Source organism: Mobula hypostoma, chromosome 9, assembly GCF_963921235.1.
Source record: "Mobula hypostoma chromosome 9, sMobHyp1.1, whole genome shotgun sequence".
Classification (NCBI taxonomy): domain Eukaryota; kingdom Metazoa; phylum Chordata; class Chondrichthyes; order Myliobatiformes; family Myliobatidae; genus Mobula; species Mobula hypostoma.
Genome location: NC_086105.1, coordinates 141,372,867 through 141,390,019, shown reverse-complemented (window position 1 = coordinate 141,390,019; position 17,153 = coordinate 141,372,867). Strand labels below are relative to the sequence as shown.

General features: G+C 40.9%; 1 protein-coding gene across 7 annotated transcripts in view; it reads left to right on the top strand.

Moving 5' to 3' along the window:
• Positions 1–17,153, top strand: part of traf7 (TNF receptor-associated factor 7) — a 113,870-nt gene that overhangs the window by 89,024 nt on the left and 7,693 nt on the right. For 6 of the 7 annotated variants that reach the window (XM_063059326.1, XM_063059327.1, XM_063059329.1 and 3 more), the window contains 6 exons: positions 1,598–1,680; positions 4,036–4,075; positions 5,526–5,642; positions 6,816–6,938; positions 13,552–13,671; positions 15,059–15,190. In XM_063059326.1, coding sequence (XP_062915396.1) covers positions 1,598–1,680; positions 4,036–4,075; positions 5,526–5,642; positions 6,816–6,938; positions 13,552–13,671; positions 15,059–15,190 — 615 coding nt within the window. The remainder of the gene's footprint in view (positions 1–1,597; positions 1,681–4,035; positions 4,076–5,525; positions 5,643–6,815; positions 6,939–13,551; positions 13,672–15,058; positions 15,191–17,153) is intronic. The other variant, XM_063059331.1, reaches the window with a different exon arrangement.

Sequence of the window (17,153 nt, the reverse complement as noted above, 5' to 3'; positions counted from 1 at the left end):
CCTGCCCTGGCAGTACATTTCATGCACCTGCCACTTTCTGTGTAACGAGAAACCTAACCCCTTACTATCCTCTAACACCTTAAAATTATGCTCCCTTGTATTAGCCATTTCCAAGCTGGGGATAGTCTCTGGCTGTCTACTCTATCTATACCTCTTAGACAGTTCTATCAAGTCAAGCAAGGCTTTACTAAGTTATTGGTCATAAAATTACGCTGAGTTATGCACGTATAAAATTATGTCCACAACATTTTCAGATGACTTTATATGTCTAAAATAAGCACATTTGCAACATTATTTTAAAAAAGAGACAAACGCCACAATTCGTAGGAGAAATATTAAGTGTTCATGTCATGTCCTTGTAAAACAAAGCACTCTTTCATCCCAGCTGTTGACCGGAGAGCTATTAATAGTTGTCGAATAGAAAGGAAAAATCTGCAGTGTAGGTCAATAAAATAACATCTCCTTCACAGCCTCTGACACAAACCTGTTCTGCAGCCTGTCTTTACTATTCTTGTGGAATCATAACTGAAGTGTTGTGTTGCATTTAATCCCAGAATGGGCTTCTGGTGATGCATCTGTGCCCTTGATTAGGCTGTCTACTATCAACCACACAAAAGCCTGACTCTCCCCTTCCTCAAGCTCATTTACTGCTGAAATCATCATCCATTACCTTTAGACCTGGCAATTCCAAGACGTTAACTGACATTTCATCTTCCACACCCTAACTCAAGCTCATACAAACCTGTACTGCCTTTATATCTTAAATCACACCAAGCCTCTCTCACTTTGTGCTTGGTGACTTACTCTGACAAGAAACTACTTCCAAATTTTCATTCATATTTTCATATTCCATCTTGGCTGTTCAGTGTAGTCCTCAGCCCTATAAACTTTCCAGGTGATCTAAGATCCAGCAGTTCTTGCAGCTTGCACATTCCCTATCTCAGTTGTTCCATCACCACCAGTAATGGCTTTAGTTGCTGTCCTCTGCTCTGGAGTTCCCTCTCCACCACTCTCCCTTTGTGTAATGGAGTCATAGTCGCATTCCCCCTCATTTTTCCCTTAAACTTTTCACCTTTCCTCCTTAACCCAAGACCTCTAGTTCTAGTCTCACCCAACCTCAGTGGAAAAAGCCTGCTTGCATTTACCCTTTCTATACCTCTCATAATTCTGTATCCCTCTATCAAATCTCCCCTCATTCTCCTACGCTCCAGGGAATAAAGTTCTAACCTATTCAATCTTTCCCTATAACTCAGGTTCTCAAGTCCTGGCAACATCCTTGTAAATTTTCTCTGCAATCTTTCAATCTTATTGACATTATTCCTGTAGTTAGGTGACCAGAACTGCACACAACACTCCAAATTAGGTCTCACCAACATCTTGTGCAACTTCAAAATAATGAGCAAATTAAACTCGCCCTCTTTGACCAAGCTTGTGTTCATTTGCCTTAATATCTTCTGATTTAGCCCAGCGTGAAATTTTGTTTGATAATAAGTGTCTCAATGTTACCATTCTTACCCTTAAATATTAATTGCTATATGATTATTCCTGTCATGATCACTACAAGAGGTTAAAAACTCATGTTTGAATCTTCGTTTAGGTATGGGATACCTGTACCACATACAAATGCCAGAAGACACTAGAGGGACACGATGGTATAGTCTTAGCCCTTTGCATTCAAGGGTAGGTAATAAGAGTTTTCACAAAATCAGTTTGAAGAATTTGGTTCATTTTGCCTGCTTCTGTTTTTGAGAATCAGAGGATTGTTTCTAGTTACCTTGAGTTTTTCTCTGACTGTTTTGATCCGTCTCTCCTGATCCTCCTCCATCTGCCTGAACAGTTGTTTGCTCCAGGCCCTGCCACCAATGCCCATCTGAGTGGAACCAGTATTCTTGGTTCTGACGTTACCGAGAAAAATGAAGTCACTGCAGCCACTGATAATCTGAAATAAAATCAGCAGGTGCTGGAAGTGCCCAGTAGGACAGGCAGGATCTGTTGGGGAGAGAAGCAAGGTTAAAGTTTCAGATCCATGACTTTTCAAGGGAACTTTTTGAACTGTAGCTAGCAACACCTGCAGTGGTTTTACATCCCACTCCTGCACTATGTTTCTGATGGATCTATCCTTAGTACTCACCTCCTCATCTGCTTGCTGGCCTGGTCTGGCCTGTCCATCTCACCACCGCTTCCCTTCCTCATACTCCACTGCCTCGGGCGTATGACCCTCTTTGTCTGGGCCTCAACTTCCCAGAGGATCTATCCTGGTCCCAACATACCCTTAAATGCCATTGACTACAATTAATTTGGAGTTTGAAGAGATTTGGAATATCACAAAAGACTAGCTAACTTCCACAGATGTACCATGGAGAGCATTCTAACTGGTTGCATCTCCATCACTGCCTAGTTTCAGCTAGCTTCGTCACAGCCACAAGCCCTTTTCACCATCGAGAACATCTTCAAAAGGCTTAAGAAGGAGACATCCATCATAAAGGACCCTCACCACATACCCTCTTTTCATTCCTACCATCATGAAGGAAGTACAGGAGCCTGAAGGCCCACACTTCGCAACTTAGGAACAGCTTCTTCCCTTCCTAACACTACCTTACTATTCCTCTTTTGTTCTATTTATTTATTTATTCACTTTTTGTTGTGAAGAAGAAGAAGAAGAAGAAAGCCCTTAACTCTGAATGGAGTCGTCAGGACGCTGTCATGATGGCATTTTTTTTTAGCAGGCTTTCTTATCTTTACGAGGCCAAGTTACTAGCTCGACGCCCAACCCGGCACGGATGGAAAGTGTGCAAGGGAGCCGGCTGGATTTGAACTCTGGAGCCTTCGCTCTGAAGTCCGGCGCTGATGCCACTACGCCACCAGCCGGCTCACTTTTTGTTGTAATTTATAGTAATTTTTTGTCTTGAACTGTAATGCCGCTAATAAAAACAAACTTCATGACATATGTCAGTGATAATAAACCTGATTTTGATTCTAATATCTAGTACTTGATGAGATCAGCTTGCTCTAATTGGAAAATAGGAAGACCAAAATAACCAGTTGTCTTGCTTTCACTCATCTCTTCCCGAATGCCTCATGCATGACTTTGTTATCTAGAGTTTAGACCGTTCCGATGTTCACCAGAGAGCCTCAACTCTGTAAACATTAATTTAACCCTAACTCTGTTTACTGTACTGCAATTTAAACACAAGACCCTTACAGTAATTGCCCTGTTCCTTTGGACCTCCATTGGCTCCTGATCTGGCTAAACCTCAGTCTTAGAATTACTAATTTTGTTTTCATATCGATCGACGATATAGCTTCTCTTCTCTTTCTAGCTTCATCAGAGTCGGAACAAGATCGAATTTATTAAAATTGGCATGAAATTTGTTTTTTATCAGCAGCAGAACAGTGCAAAGACATCAAGTTCCTACAGATAAATTCTGCAAAAAAAAACATAGAATGGTACAACATAGTACAGGCCCTTTGTCTCATGATCTTGTGCCCACTAAAGGAGAGAAAAATTAACAAGGTAGTGTTCATTGCTTCATGAACTATTCAGAAGTTTGATGGCGGAGGGGAAGGAGCTGTTTATGAATCACTGAGTATGAGCTTTCAAGCTCCCGTACCTCCTCGATGGTAGTAACGAGAAGTGGGCAAGTCCAGGATGGCGAGGGTCCTTAGTGGATGCCACCTTCTTGATGTCCCTTCTCTTGAAGATGTCCTCAGGGTTGTGTCTGTGATGGAGCTGGAGGAGTCTACAACCCAACAAATCTCTGAATGGCTGAATTCTTCCTTTTGTTCAAGTTTTATCAACCACATCCCCAGGAGTCTGGGCTTGCACTGTTAAATTTCTCTCTAAGCCATTCTATAACTTCAAAACACTCCTAAAAATCTGTTACTTTGGTCCAATTTTGGACATTTTTATAATACCTCCTAATTTGGCTAGATGTCAAATTCCATTTAATTATGCTTGGGATGTTTTTACTATGTTACAACCACTGCAACACTTTAAGTATAACTTAAATGCACCCTTTTAATGTTTATCTATAGGAACAAGTTGTACAGTGGCTCTGCAGACTGCACAATAATTGTAAGTATGCTAATCATTTGGAAATCCGTGTAAAGTTATTTAGAAACTTGTGTAGTCTGGGGGGGTTGATAAACAGAATTTCGAATGGAAATCCAGAAATGGAAGTTCCATGGTTAAAGCCCAGAGACTGGAGTCCTGGAACCCTGTTCTGGTGTTGGAAAACTGTTGGACCTCAATCACCAAAGCAAATCAGCATTAATCTGAGGCCAAATCATTGGTACTGTGTTTTGCACCTTGGTCCTAGAGTAACATGGTTTTGTTTGCTGATATTAATGTATGGTTGAATGACAATTAAACAAGTTTGAGCTTGTTCCACTGTGTGGGTGGGTGGGAGGGCGGAAATGGTCTTGATCTTTTGCTGTTGTTTTGTTGCTTGTTGTATTTCTGTTTTGTTGAGTTCTGTGTTGTTCTGCTGAGTATTGAGGGCCTGCTATGTTGGAGCCAGAATGTGTGCCTTGCAGGCTGCCCCCAGCACATCTTTGGGTCATATTGGTTGTTAATGCAAACGACACATTTCACTGTCTGTGTCAGTATACATGTGATTAGTCAGCGGTCCCCAACCGCCGGGCCACAAAGCATGTGTTACCGGGTCGCGAGGAAACGATATGAGTCAGCTGCACCCTTCCTCATTCCCTGTCACGCACTGTTGAACTTGAACATAGGGTTGCCAACTGTCCTGTATTTGCCGGGACATCCCATATATTGGCTAAATTGGTTTTTCCCATACAGGACCGCCTTTGTCCTGTATTTCCCCCGCTAAGGTAGAGCGTTCCTATGAAACCCTTTGTGCCAAAATGGCGTAAAGCGAAGAAGCAAGCACCATTAATTTATATGCGAAAAATTTTTGAGCCAAAAAATAACCTACCAAATCATACCAAATAACACATAAAACCTAAAATAACACTAACATATAGTAAAAGCAGGAATGATATGATAAATACACAGCCTATATAAGGTAGAAATAATGTATGTACAGTGTAGTTGGGAAGATTAAGCCAAAACCGATTTGTGGGAAAAAGAATCAGCACGTACACGCATGTGCACACAGGTGCCTGCGCAAGGCTTCATGGTCATGGTAGTCTTTATGGAGTAAACACAAATGTCCCGGGATTTGACTGCTACGTTTATCCCTTATTTGGGAGTGAGAAAATTGGCAACCCTAACTGTAAGAGACATGTTGAGGTGAGTTTAACCCTACCTGAACAACCCCCCGGTCAGCCGGTCCGCAAGAATATTGTCAATATTAAACCGGTCCACCGTGCAAAAAAGGTTGGGGACCCTTGTGATAAGTAAGTGAATCTGAATCTAAAATATTTTCCATTGAGTGTATTTGTGAAAAAATATTAATTGTGTTCATCTTGGCAATGTCTTGTGGGTTTTGCTTTTGGGTTTGTTTGTGCAATTGTGCATTCTCACCCATCAATACTGGTTCTTTGTTCATACTCCACAGGTCTGGGACGTTCCAGCTTTACAAAAAGTGAATACAATTAGGGCACATGACAATCCAGTATGTACGTTGGTATCGTCACAAAACATGCTTTTCAGTGGCTCACTTAAAGCAATTAAGGTAACAAATCAGTTGGAAAGCAGAAAGTAGCAACCTTGACATTTGTATGTTAATATCCTGAGGTACTGGCCATGGGGTTATTCATCACAGAAGCAGTCCATTCGGCCCGATTTGTCTATGCTGACCACATTCCCTACCTGAGTCAGTCCCATTTTCCTGCATTTAGCCCATATCCCGCTACCTGTCCACGTATCTGTCCAAATGTCTTTTATGTGTCTGGGTGGCGGGTTAGAGATGCTTTTCTGCCAAAAGAGGTGTAAGGCGCTCCTTCCCTCTGCTAGCCTGCAGGTCACCCTTGGGCAAGGTGTAGCACCTGCTTAGCTTCTCAATCAGGGTCATATGAAGCCATAGGAGCAGGTGGTGGATGATCATATCTGGATGCATATCACGGTCCTGGTAATGCGATCACTGACACCAGGCAGACCATTTCTGAAGAGCATTGATAATGGCTGGGGTGAGCCATCTTGTAAAGGCACTGCCCAGAAGAAGGCAATGGCAAGCCACCTCTATAGAAAAATTTGCCAGGAACAATAATGGTCATGACAGACGGAAGACCATGATTGCCGACATTGTACGGTGTGGCACATAATGATGATGATGATGAATTGTAGCCATCTTTACCACTTCTTCTGGCATATCATTTCCTATACCCTCCTATGGAACTGTTGCCCCCTCAGGTCCCTTTAAACCATTCCTCTTTCACTTTAAACATATGCCCTCTAGGTTTTGGACATCTACTTTGAGGAAAGAACTTATTTATCTTATCTATGCCCTTCTTGATTTTACAAACCTGTATAACAGGGGTTCCCAGCCTGGAGTCTATGGACCCCTCAGTTAATGGTAGGGGTCCATGGCATAAAAACAGTTGGGAACCCCTGCTCTATAAGATCACCCTACCTGAGTTCAAATCCGACCAAGGCAGCCATAGAATTTCAATTGTTCATTAATGATGAAATAAAAAGTTATTACATGATTACTGCACATATTCAGTGAGTTCTCCAATACGCTACAACTAATAAAAACTGCTGTAATTACTCATTCTGGCCTATCATTATCGTGTATTTTTATGTTATAATTCGTTACCCCTGTAATCTTGTATGAATCAATGCTATATATAATAGATGCTACAAATCAGTGCTCCATTTTAATCATTCTGTTTTAATCTTTCTGAAGGTTTGGGACATTGTAGGCACAGATCTAAATCTGAAGAAGGAACTCACTGGTTTGAATCACTGGGTGCGTGCATTGGTTGCTTCTCAAAACCACCTTTATAGTGGATCCTACCAAACCATCAAGGTTAGAATGCCATTCCCATGATTATTGGTCATGTTGCGGGTCTCCATTCCTTAGTAATCTCTGTTCACAAAGTCTGAAGGAAGCCAGTTAGCAACGGACAATTAGATGAATAAATTTTGCTCTTGTGAGAACAATCAATGGGTAAACCTTGTAGAATATCAGCTTCTGATGAGATGTATAGGATTCACAATCCACAGCTACTTTGGGTAGTTTAATAGACAATTAAATTTGAAACGTTGTTTGTTAATCAACCAAGAGTTCAAGGCCCAATTTGCACTCAGTGGCCACTATATTAGGTACACATGTACACTGCATGTTAATGCAAATTTCTAATTAGCCAATCATATGGCAGCAACTTAGTGGATAAAAGCATGCAGATGTGGTCAAGAGGTTCATTTGCTGTTCAGACCAAACATCAGAATGGGGAAGAAATGTGATCTAAGAGACTTTGACGGTGGACTAATAGTTGGTGCCAGAAGGGATAGTTTGAGTATCTCAGAAACCGCTGATCCTCTAGGAAGTTCAATCAAAACATTCTCTAGAGTTTACAGAGAATCGTGCAAAAAAACAAAAAACATCCAATGAGCGCACAAGTTCTGTGGGTTAAAAAGCCTTGTTAAGAGAGAGGTCAGACTAATTCAAGCTGACAGGAACGTGACATTAACTCAAATAACGAATTACAACAGTGGTGTGCAGAAGAGCATCTCTGAATGCACAACATGGCAAACTTTGAGGTGGATGGGCTACAGCAGCAGAAGACCATGAACATACACTCAGTCACCACTTTATCAAATACAGGAGGTACACTAGCCATTGAGTGTATGAGTTGCAGTATTCTCTTTTGTAGTATTACAAATGAAATTTCCGTATTTCAGAATAATAACTCCAAACTGGTTTAGGAAAACATACTATATACTATAACTAATGAACAATCTGAGGAACTCAGTGAGTCAAGCAGCATCTGTGGGAGGAAAAGAATTGTCAGTGTTTCCGATCGAAACCCTGCATTAGAACTCTTGGTTTCTTAGTTTCCCATATACTAGAAGGAAGTTAACACATGGAAAATGCTGGAAGAAGTCAGCAAGTTAGGCTGCAGGTCAGACCCTTCACGAGGACTCATGACAGAGGGTCCTAATGCATAGTCTTGGCCCGAAACGTGGACTGTTTATTTCTTTCCATAGATGCTGCCTGACCTGCTGTGTTCTTCCAGCATTTTGTCTGTGTTACTCTGGATCTCCAGCATCTACAAAATTTCTTGTGCCTGGAATGAAAGTGCCCAAATTTTCAGGAAATTTCTTGGGAAATTATAACTATTAAAAAGGTTAAAATTGTACAATATCTGTGCACTTTATATATCAACTTTTACACTGAGAATTTTAGATTATTGTACATATGTATACATCCAGCCAGCTGGTTATGTAATGACATCCACAGTAGACTTCGAGGCGACTGGTCCCAGGTTCAAATCCAGCTGGCTCCTTGCACGCTTTCCATCCGTGCTGGGCTGAACATTGACCCATCATTTCGGCCTCACAAAAAAAAAAGGCAAAATGCTAAAGAAACTGCAAGGTTGCCACACAATGCACCACAAGGCACAGAAAAAAACCAACATGTTATAGGGGACAATATGCAACTATTAATTTTTCCATCGGACCATACAGACACAAAATTGGCCTTGTTTGTACATTTTTTGGAGAGTTATCTACATGTAAAACTCTCTGTACAACTCTTTCTCAAGCAGTCGTTTTTTAACATCAACAAAGTTTAATGTTATGCTTATAAATCCAGATAGTTTCTCAGTATCTATGGTAACAAATGTATAACCTTTAACAGATGTGGCACGACTCATTTGTTTTCAGTAGGAGGAGATAGGTCCCCTTAGCAAATTACAATCTTAAAGGGCTTCCTGCTGCTCTGAATTAGATAGAAAGAAACCCTTGTAACAAAAGATCCGTCTCTCAGATAGATTACTTTTAGTTCTGATTGTGATGCACAGCCTGTAAAAATAAAATAAATAAATCCTTCCTTGATTAGTCACCCCTGAGAGCCATCGACCATTCAAATCATTAGTCCCATGTGCAACGTACAATATGTTCTCTGAGGAATTGTAATGAGAAGAGTTGGGTGTCCAGTCCTGATGCTGGATTTCAGAATCAGAATCAGGTTAATACCACTGACCTATGTCATGACACTAGTTGTTTCGTGGCATTGCAGTGTAATACGTAAAATAATTCTGTGAGTGAGAATATAAAGAAATAGTACAAAAGAGCATTCACAAATCTGATGGTATTGTCATCTCTTATTTAATATTCTGGATAGTCATAGTCATACTTTATTGATCCCGGGGGAAATTGGTTTTCGTTACAGTTGCACCATTAATAATAAATAGTAATAGAACCATAAATAGTAATATGTAAATTCTGCCAGTAAATTATGAAATAAGTCCAGGACCAGCCTATCGGCTCAGGGTGTCTGACCCTCCAAGGGAGGAGTTGTAAAGTTTGATGGCCACAGGCAGGAATGACTTCCTATGACGCTCTGTGTTGCATCTCGTGGAATGAGTCTCTGGCTGAATGTACTCCTGTGCCCACCCAGTACATTATGTAGTGGATGGGAGACATTGTCCAAGATGGCATGCAACTTGGACAGCATCCTCTTTTCAGACACCACCGTCAGAGAGTCCAGTTCCATCCCCACAACATCACTGGCCTTACGAATGAGTTTGTTGATTCTGTTGGTGTCTGCTACCCTCAGCCTGCTGCCCCAGCACACAACAGCAAACATGATAGCACTGGCCGCCACAGACTCGTAGAACATCCTCAGCATCGTCCGGCAGATGTTAAAGGGCTCAGTCTCCTCAGGAAATAGAGACGGCTCTGACCCTTCTTGTAGATGTCTGGCATAATATCCTTTGTGACATAAAGTAGTTTTATTACATTTGCTGTTAATTCAGTACTGGGTTTATTATCACTGATATGTGTCGTGAAATTTGTTTTCGATGTGGCAGCATTACAGTACAAAACATTTAAAAAAAAACTATAAACTACGATAATAAATAAATAGTGCAAAAGAGGACTAGTGGGGGGTGTTCATGGGTTCTTGGACCATTCAGAAATCTGGTGGTGGAGGGGAAGAAGCTGTTCCTAAAACATTGTTTGCATGTCTTCAGGTCCCTGTGGTAGTAACAAGAAGAGGGCATGGCCCTTGTGGTAAGGGTCCTTAACGATGGATGCTACCCACTGAGGACCGCCTTCTGAAGATATTCTCATAGGTGGGGAGGGTTGTGCATTTGATGGTGCTGGCTGAGATTGCTAACATCTGCAGCTTCTTTTGATCTGTGTATTGGAGCCTCCATGTCAGGCGTTGATGCAACCAGACCATGGTACACCTGTTGAAATTAGTTAGAGGCTTTGGTGGTACATCAAATCCCCTCAAACTCTGAATGAAGTATAGCCACTGATGTGGCTTCTTCAACCTGAATTATCAACAATTCCTCCTCCCTTCACCACCGCATAGATGCTGTTCAACTTGCTCAGTTCGTCCAGCAGATTATTTGCTGCTCCAAATACCAGCATCTGCAATCTCTTCTGTCTCCTCTTGCTTTAGTGTGCATTGTGTTATCAAGCTTATTATGTAATGGCTGAAGTAGACCCTTTACATTGGACTTCTCAAAATAATTAAATACTATTCATTAATACACTGGAAATATTTAACTGGTAGTCTTTTATCTCCCAAAATAATTTGCATATCCTATTATCCCTTGTAATTATTTCCTCAAGGTCAAATCAAAGTCTAATTCTTAAATGTGTGCCCCCAAAATAAACTTCAGTTGTTTAAGTGGCATGTATATTGATTTCTCCTTCTGGATAAAAAAAAATTCCCTTCCTCCACCTTCCGTTCCCCATTCTAGCCTTTTACCTCTCCACACCTGCCCATCATTTCCCCCTTGCTCTGCTCCTTCTTGATTTCTCATATGGTCCACTCTCCTCTCCTATCAGCTTCCTTTCTCTCTAGTCCTTTATCTGTCCTACCCACCTGGCTTCACCAATTACCTTATAGCTATCCACCTTCTTTTTATTCTGATGTCTTTCCCCTTCCTTCTCAGTCCTGAAGAAGGGTCTTGGCCTGAAATGTTGACTGTTTATTCGTTTTCATAGATGCTTCCTGACCTGCTGAGTTCCTCCAGCATTTTGTGTGTGTTGCTTTAGTTGTTTAAAGGCCTGATTTTTTTTTTAAACAAATGCTTTTAACTTGATTGGAGGAATGTGTTGCAGAGATATTAGAGGGAGGTTTCTTTAACACGTAAGATATAGGAGAAGAATTAGGCCATTTGGCCTATCAAGGCTGCTGCGCTATTTCACCATGGCTGAACTAATTTTCCTCTCAGCTCCAATCTCTAAAGATAAGGGACCCAAAACTGCTCACAATATTTCAAGTGATGCTTCACCAGTGTTTTATAAAGTGTCAATGTTACATCCTTGCTTTTATATTCTAGTCCTCTTGAAATGAATGCTAATATTGCATTTGCCTTCCTCACCACTGACTCAACCTGCAAATTAACCTTTAGGGAATCCCGCATAAGGATTCCCAAGTTCCTTTGCACCTCAGTTTTTGTATTTCCTCTCCACTTAGAAAATAGCAACCCTTTCAATTCTTCTACCAAAGTGCATGACCATACACTTCCCTTCACTGTATTTCATCTGCCGTTTCTTTGCCCATTCTCCTAATCTGTCTGAGTTCTCTACTTCCTCAAAACTACCTGCCCCTCTACCTATCTTCATATTGTCTGCAATCTTTGCAACAAAGCCATCAATTCCATCATCCAAATCATTGCCATATAACATGAACAGAATTGGTCCCAACACAGGCCCCTGTGGAACACCATTACTCACCTGCAGCCAGCCAGAAAAGGCTCCCTTTATTCCCACTCTTGCCTCCTGCCAATCAGCCACTGCTTTATCCATGTTAGAATCTTTCCTGTAATACCATGGGCTCATAGCTTGTTAAGCAGCCTCATGTGTGGCACCTTGTCAAAGACTTTATGAAAATCCAAGTACACAACATCAACTGATTCTCCTTTGTCTATCCTGCTTGTTAATTCTTCAAATAATTCCAACAGATTTGTCAGGTAACATTTTCCCTTAAGGGAATTATTCTAACTATGGCCTATTTTATTATGTGCTTCTAAGTACCCTGCGACCTCATCCTTAATAATCGGCTCCAAATCTTCCCAACCACTGAGGTCAGACTAACTGGCCTGTTGTTTTCTTTCTTCTGCCTCTCTCCCTACATGAAGAATGGAGTGACATTTGCAATTTTCCAGCCTTCTAGAATCATTCCAGAATCTAGCTATTCTTGAAAGATCATTACTAATGCCTCCATAGTCTCTTCAGCAACCTCTTTCAGAACTCTGGGATTACATCATTTGGTCCAGGTGATTTATCTACCTTCAGACCTTTCAGTTTCCCAAGAACCTTCTCTCTATTATGGTGACTTGGTACACATCATGTCTTCCAGTGAAGACTGATGCAAATTACTTATACAATTTGTCTGCCATTTAGTTGTTCCCCCATTACTACCTCTCCAGCATTGTGTTTTTTTGTGGTCCAATATCCACTCTTGCCTCTCTTTTACCTTTTACATATCTGAAGAAACTTTTAGTATCCTGTTTAATATTATTGGCTAGTTTACTTTCATATTCCTTCTTTACCTTCTTAGTGACTTTTTTAGTTGCCTTCTGCTGGTTTTTAAAAGCTTCCCAATCTTCTAACTTTCCACTTGTTTTTGCTCTATTATATACCCTGTCTTTGGCTTTTATGTTGGCTTTGACTTCTCTTGCTAGCCATGGTTGTGTCATTTTTCCTTTAGAATACTTGTTCCTCTTTGGGATGTATACATCCTGTGCCTTCTGAATTGTTTCCAGAAACTCCAGCCATTGCTGCTCTGCCATCATCCCTGCCAGTGTTCTTTACCAGTCAATTCTGGCCAATTCTTTTCTCATGGCTCTGTAATTCCCTTTACTCCAGTGTAATACTGATGCATCTGACTCCTTCTCAGCTTTCAGGGTGAATTAAATCATATTATGGTCACTTGCCCCTAAAAGTTCTTTTACCTTAAGCTTTCTAATCAATTCAGGTTCATTGCACAGCACCCAATCCAGAATAAGTAATCCTCTAGTGGGCTCAACCACGAGCTGCTCTAAAACACCATCTTGTAGGCAGTCTAGAAACTCCCCCTCCTGGAATGCAGATCCAACCTTATTTTTCCCAATCTACCTGCATATTGATGTCCCCCATGACTATTGTAAAATTGCCCTTTTGGTGCGCATTTTCTATCTCCTATTGTAATTTGTAGGCCAGGACCTAACGCAGAGCATAGTTAGTGCATGAAACGCACTGCTGGGAGTGGTGGTAGAGGCAGATACATACAGACATGTAAGAGACTTTAAGCCCTCCATTTTTCTTTCATCCATGTGCCTACGTGGGAGGGAATGTTTAGATTGATCTTGGAGCAGGTTAAAAGTTGGCACAAAATTGTGGGCCAAATGGCCTGTACAGTACTGTTCTTTGTTCTATGTTCTCAACGATAATGATGGTTTGGGTTTTGTCTGCAGATCTGGGACATAAGAACTCTGGAATGTGTGCACGTATTACAGACCTCTGGAGGGAGTGTTTATTCTATTGCAGTTACTAATCACCACATTGTGTGTGGGACGTATGAAAACCTCATCCATGTAAGTAGTTCCTCTCCAAAGAGAGTATCTGTAATAACATGCTTTCCAGAAGTCAGTGATAGGCATGTTACAATTACCAAAGGAACGCAGCTTTTTTTAAAATTCTGGCATCTCTCTTCCCCGCCCCCCACCCACCCCACCTTCCTTTTCAGTTCTGAAGAAGGGTCTCTGCCCGAAACGCCAGCTATTTACTCATTTCCATAAATGCTCTCTGACCTGCTAAGTTCTTCCAGCATTTTGTGTGTGATGTTCTGGATTTCCAGTACCTGCAGACTTTCTTGTGTTTACTCTTGGGTGCTACCTTTCAGATGAGCCATTACAATTTAATGATTCTATTTTAATATTCTCCATTCTCAGGCTAACGTAAGAGACCCAATTTTGGGAAAAGAGACCCAGGCTCATCATCTTATTCCAACACTAGCCTTTACAGACCTCATCACTAGATCAGTCTGGTCACTGTTTGCTCAACTTTTCTGTGCACAAGTTCTGCTATGTTTCCTGTATTACACCAGCGATTACACCTAAAGGCATTTCATTGGGGCTGATGTACAAACAGAAAATGGTTCAAATTCTCAGCTGGTCAGGCAGCATCTGCGCAGGTGGGAACAGAGTTAACTTTCACCAGAGCTGATCTCACCAGTTTTGAGAAAAGGACATTAATCAGAAATATTAATTCTGTTTTTGTACCTCCTAAGATGCTGCATGATTTGCTGAGAATTTCCCGTGCTTTTGCCTTAATTTCAGATTTTCAGACTGTAATACCTTGCCTTTCTTTTCTCATTGAGTGTCTCATTTTCTTAGACTTTCTCTGACCTCATGATGATTTTGCACTTTATTATTTACATGAATTGGACCTTCTCTGTAGCTTTTACTTTGTTGTTGTTTTACCATGTTCTACCCCAATGCAATGATCTGATCTGTATGTACAGTATGCAAGACAAGCTTTTCGCTGTATTGTGTTACATGTGACAATAATAAACTAATTCAAATAATAATTCAACGTAATAGGATGACATTCGGCCCATCGGGTTTATACTACCTGTCAGATCAATCTCAATGCCCCATTGATTTTCCTGTCAGCTGTTTTTCTTCACTCTCTCTCTTTTTCATGCCCAGCAATACCCTGATTACCCCACCACCCTGGGTAATTTACAGTGGCAACTTAACTGACTCTCCGGCGTGTCTTTGGAATGCGGGAGGTATGGGAGTGCCGCACGGAGATGGAGAGAATATTCAAACTCCACACAGTCGGCGAGGGAGGTCAGGACTGAATACGGGCTGTTGCTGCCATAAATCAGTGGCACTACCTGCTGCACTACTCTGGGATGTTCTGAGGCTTTGAAATGACGAAATAAATGCAACTATTTTCCATCTTTATTCCTTCAAGGTATGGGACATAGAATCTAAAGAACAGGTTCGAACTCTGACTGGCCACGTTGGGACTGTATACGCCTTGGCTGTGATTTCAACACCAGATCAGACTAAAGTCTTCAGTGCATCCTATGACCGATCACTCAGAGTAAGTTATGGCACACGTAGGAAATTGTTTAATATTGGAAATTTATTACTTTGTTCCCGTTTGTTTTCAGTTTTATGAAACAATTATCAACTTAATAAACAGCCTGCCAGACTGGGTAACAACTACCCCCAGGCTTTAAAACTAATGAATACCCTGCCCCGACCGCAGTTCCATCACTAGGACAACGAGCTGTTTACTGTTCTCCTGTGCTGCGCACTTCACATGCATTTTGAGTTATATTTTATTGGCTTATCTTTGGTGATTTTTATGTGCTGTGTGTCATATATGTATTGATGGTACACTGTGGTGCAGAGGAACGTTTCATTTGGTTGTATACATGTACAGTCAGATGACTATAAACTTGAACCTGTATACAATTGATTTTACTCTGCTTAATATCACACCATGTGGTAAAGAATATAATAAGGCCATAAGTTGTAGGAGGAGAATTAGGCCATTCTGCCCATCAGGTATACCCCATCATGCAATCCTGGCTCTTTTTCTTTCAACCCCATTCTCTGACCTTCTCCCTGTAACCTTTAACCCCAATGCCAATCAAGAACCTGTCAATCTCTGCTTTAAATACATTCAATGACTTGACCTTCACAGACCTTCTGTGGAAACGATTTCCACAGATTCACCACTCTCCAACTGAAGAAATTCCTTCTCATCTCGGTTATAAAGGACGTCTCTTTATTCTGAGGCTCTGCCCTCTGATCCTGGGCGCTCTTCCTAATGGAAAAATCCTCTCCACATCCATTCTACCCAGGTCTTTCAGTATTCGGTAGGTTTTAACGAGATCCTTCCCCTTTATCCTTCTGAACTACGTTAAGTATGGGCCCAGAGACACCAAACATTTCTCACATGTTAGCCCTTTCAGTCCTTGAATTATTATTGTGAACCTCCTCTGAACTTTCTCCAGGGCCAGTACATCCTTCCTCAGATATGGGGCCCAAAACTGCACACTGTATTTCAAATACTATCTGACCAATACTTTGCAAAAACTCAACAATACATCCTTGCGCTTATCCTCTAGTCCCCTCAAGGATTGGACCAATTCCTGGGTTAGTGGAACTGACATGTCAGGAGAAACTGGGTCAATTAGACTTATATTCACTGGAATTTAAAATAATAAATCTTGTAGAAATTTAGTCATTTAAGTCAGATCAAAATGAGAAGAAATTTCTCTAAGTGATAAATCTCTCTAGAGGCGATAATTCTCTAGACTCCTGTACCTAATTAGGTTCTTCTTGTACCTAATAAAGTGGCCACTGAGTGTATGCTCATGGTTGTCTGCTGCTGGAGCCCATCCACTTCAAGGTTCAATGTGTTGTGTATCCGGCACACCACTGTTGCATTGAGTTACTGTTGCCCTCCTGTCAACTTGAACTGGTCAGGCCTTTCTCCTCTTACCTCTCTCATTAACGAGGTGTTTTCGCCCACAAAACTGCCACTCATTGGATGTTTTTTGTTTTCGCACCATTCTCTGTAAACTCTAGACACCATTGTGCATGAAATTATTATGGGTTTTTTTGTTTTAGTTAGTAGGGGTTCTTTTTTCCTTTCTTTTTTCCAAAAAAAGTAGCTTTAACATTTTGTTTTTTTTTATTATTATTGATATACTGTTTAGTTTGGTTGATAGTTTGACTCTTATTTTACATATGGATATGTTGCCTTAATTACCTTGATGTATTTTTCTTTGTTGTTGATTTTCAATAATAATTAATAAAAAAGATTTTAAAATGAAAATGAAATTCCCAGGAGATCAGCAGTTTCTGAGTTAATTCAAACCACCTGTCTGGCACCAACAATCATTTCACGGTCAAAGTCACTTAGATCATACTTTTTCCCAATTCTGATGTTTGGTCTGAACAACAACTGAACCTCTAGACCATGTCTGGATGTTGCTGCCACATGATTGGCTGATTAGATATTTGCATTAACGAGCAGGTATACAGGTGTA